Source organism: Mandrillus leucophaeus, unplaced genomic scaffold (genome assembly GCF_000951045.1).
Source record: "Mandrillus leucophaeus isolate KB7577 unplaced genomic scaffold, Mleu.le_1.0 Scaffold104, whole genome shotgun sequence".
Classification (NCBI taxonomy): domain Eukaryota; kingdom Metazoa; phylum Chordata; class Mammalia; order Primates; family Cercopithecidae; genus Mandrillus; species Mandrillus leucophaeus.
Window position 1 is genome coordinate 329,539 of NW_012098543.1, and position 2,636 is coordinate 332,174.

The following is a 2,636-nucleotide window of genomic DNA, read 5'->3' on the forward strand; positions in this document are numbered from 1 at the left end:
AAAGAAAAGAAAAGAAAAGAAAAGAAAAAACATTTGATCCAACAAGAAAACCAAGGCCCAGAAAATAAAATGAACCTTCCAAGGTCACACAGTGATTCAGGGCACAACTTGGGCTGGAACCTAGAGGCAGAGGTTGCAGTGAGCTGAAATCGTGCCACTGCACTCCAGCCTGGGTGACAGAGTGAGACCATCTCAAAAAGGAAAGAAAGAAAACCAAGTTTAAAATCCCACCTCTGCCATCATGCCATCATTGATGGTGTGGCCACGAGTAATTCATCCGACTTCTCTGAGCCTCAAGTTCCCCATCTATAAAATGGGGGAGGCTGGGTGTGGTGGCTCACGCCTATAATCCCAGCACTTTGGGAGGCCAAGACGGGCAGATCACTTGAGGTCAGGAGTTCGAGACCAGCCTGGCTCACATGGCGAAACCCCGTCTCTACTGAAAAATACAAAAATTAGCCAGGTGTGGTGGTGCCTGCTTGTAATCCCAGCTACTTGGGAAACTGAGGCAGAAGAATCACTTGAACCCAGCAGGCAGAGGTTGCAGTGAGCCCAGATCATGCCATTGCACTCCAGCCTGGGCGACAGAGGGAGACTCTGTCTCAAAAATAAATAGATAAATAAATAAAATGGGGGATAGTAAGCCCTGCCTAATAGAGCTGTTGTAAGGATTTGAACTGGAAGTACAATAAACTGAATTGTTGTTCATTACTGAGGGCTACACTTCATAAGATGCAGCATTTTATTTAGACCTTCAGCTCCAAGAATGCAACAGTCCTTGCAGACCTCACATCTCAAATCTAAAAGAGCATTTAGAGACCATCAAATTCTGAGTCAACAATAGGGCTTGGAACTCTTCCACCTTTGAGCCTACTACAGCCCCTGGGGTTCCCTGACCTCTCAACAGGCTATAATGCTCAAAACATCTCAGCATGAAACAGTGTTTAGGGACGCCATGTCCAAACCTTAAAAAGTATTTGGATAGCTTCCAATTCCCAGCTAACAAAAGGGCTTAGAACTCTCCAATTTTTGAGACTTCTATAGTCCTTGAGCTTTCTCCAACTCCTAGCATGCAACAGTGATTGGAAATCCCATCTCCCAGCATGCAACAATTCTTGGAGATCCCAGGTCCAAATCTAAAACAATGTTTGGACACCCTCCAATCCTTAGCCCGGCTGTTGGGGTTCTCCCATCTTTGAACCTACTATAGCCCTTGGGCTTCCCCTCAACTCCAGGCGTGCAACAGGGCTTAGAGATCCCACCTCCCAGCATGCAACAGTGTGTGGAGATCCTACTCTCAGCATGCAATAGTGCATAGAGATCCCATCTCCCAGCATGCAACAGTGCATAGAGAGCCCATCTCCCAGCATGCAACAGTGCCTGGAGATCCTCCCAGCATGCAATGTCCTCAGCCTCCAGGCTCTGAACCCTCACCTGAGAGGCCAAAGCAGACGGCTCCAACTCGGAGCAGGAACTCTGCACCTTTAGTGAGCACCATGATGATACAGAGGCACCCCAAGGCCATGACTACCAGGCCCAGCACTGCTATCACCGCAGCTGCCAGATTCACCTCTGCCGGGAGGAGAGAGGAAAGAAGCAGAGAACATGGGATGTAGGGAATGAAGAGGATTCACCTGTAGGAACCCAGAACCAGGAAGATGTAAGATTCAGGACAAGAGAAGAATTTTCAAGTAGAATGTCATCCAGCCCAACATTTTACTTACACTGTTGAAGGAATTAAGACTCAGAAAGAGTCAGTTAGTTCTCTCAAGTCACCAAGCAAGGGGTGAAGAGGGCCAGGATTCGAAAGAGTTGAGAATTACCAATTATTACTGAGGATCTGGTTACCACCGGTTTACAGGTGAGGAAGCTGAGGTAGTGGGGTGTGTGGGAGACGATGGCAAAGGCAGCGTGCTACAGTGGAATGATCCAGGATGGAAATCTCCCCAACTACTTCCTACGTGGAAGATTCTGGTAGGATTTTCCAGATTCCAGTGGGAATTTAGGCTGAACCTTCTCAGCCTAAATTTCCTCCTGTGGACCAGGCGCAGTGGCTCACACCTATAATCCCAGCACTTCGGGAGGCGAAGGTGGGTGGATCTCTTGAGGTCAGGAGAGTTCAAGACCAGCCTGGCCAACATGGTGAAACCCTGTCTCTACTAAAAAATAGAAAAATTAGCCCGGCCTGGTGGTGCACACATGTAATCCTAGCTACTAGGGAGGCTGAGGCAGGAGAATTGCTTGAACCTAGGAGGTGGAGGTTGCAGTGAGCTGAGATCACGCCACTGCATTCCAGCCTGGGTGAAAGACCGAGACTCCATCTCAAAAATAAACTAAACTAAACTAAAATAAAGAAATAAATAACTACAAATACAAATACAAATACAAAATGAATAAAAAGAAAGGGTGCAGTGTTTAGAGCAACACTGTCCAGTATATTCACTGCTAGCCAGATGTGGCCTCCATGCTAAATCAATTTAAATTAAACACAATTAGAAACTCAGTTCTGCGTCACACCGGCAACATTCCAAGCATGCTGGAGTCACATGGGGCCATGGCCACCATATGGGTCAGCACAGAAACAGAGTATTTCCATCATTTCCATCTTGTCAGAAGATTCTTTTTTTTTTTTTTTT

The 2,636-nt window shown here is 46.7% G+C and overlaps 1 protein-coding gene across 3 annotated transcripts in view; it reads right to left on the reverse strand.

Moving 5' to 3' along the window:
- The window catches only part of CACNG6 (calcium channel, voltage-dependent, gamma subunit 6), a 21,203-nt gene that overhangs the window by 11,170 nt on the left and 7,397 nt on the right, over positions 1 to 2,636 (reverse strand). Inside the window, exon 3 of one of the 3 annotated variants that reach the window (XM_011979520.1) lies at positions 1,435 to 1,572. The exons of the other annotated variants lie outside the window; for them this stretch is intronic. Within the exon in view, the coding sequence (XP_011834910.1) occupies positions 1,435 to 1,572 (138 nt within the window). The remainder of the gene's footprint in view (positions 1 to 1,434; positions 1,573 to 2,636) is intronic. 3 annotated transcript variants of the gene reach the window in all.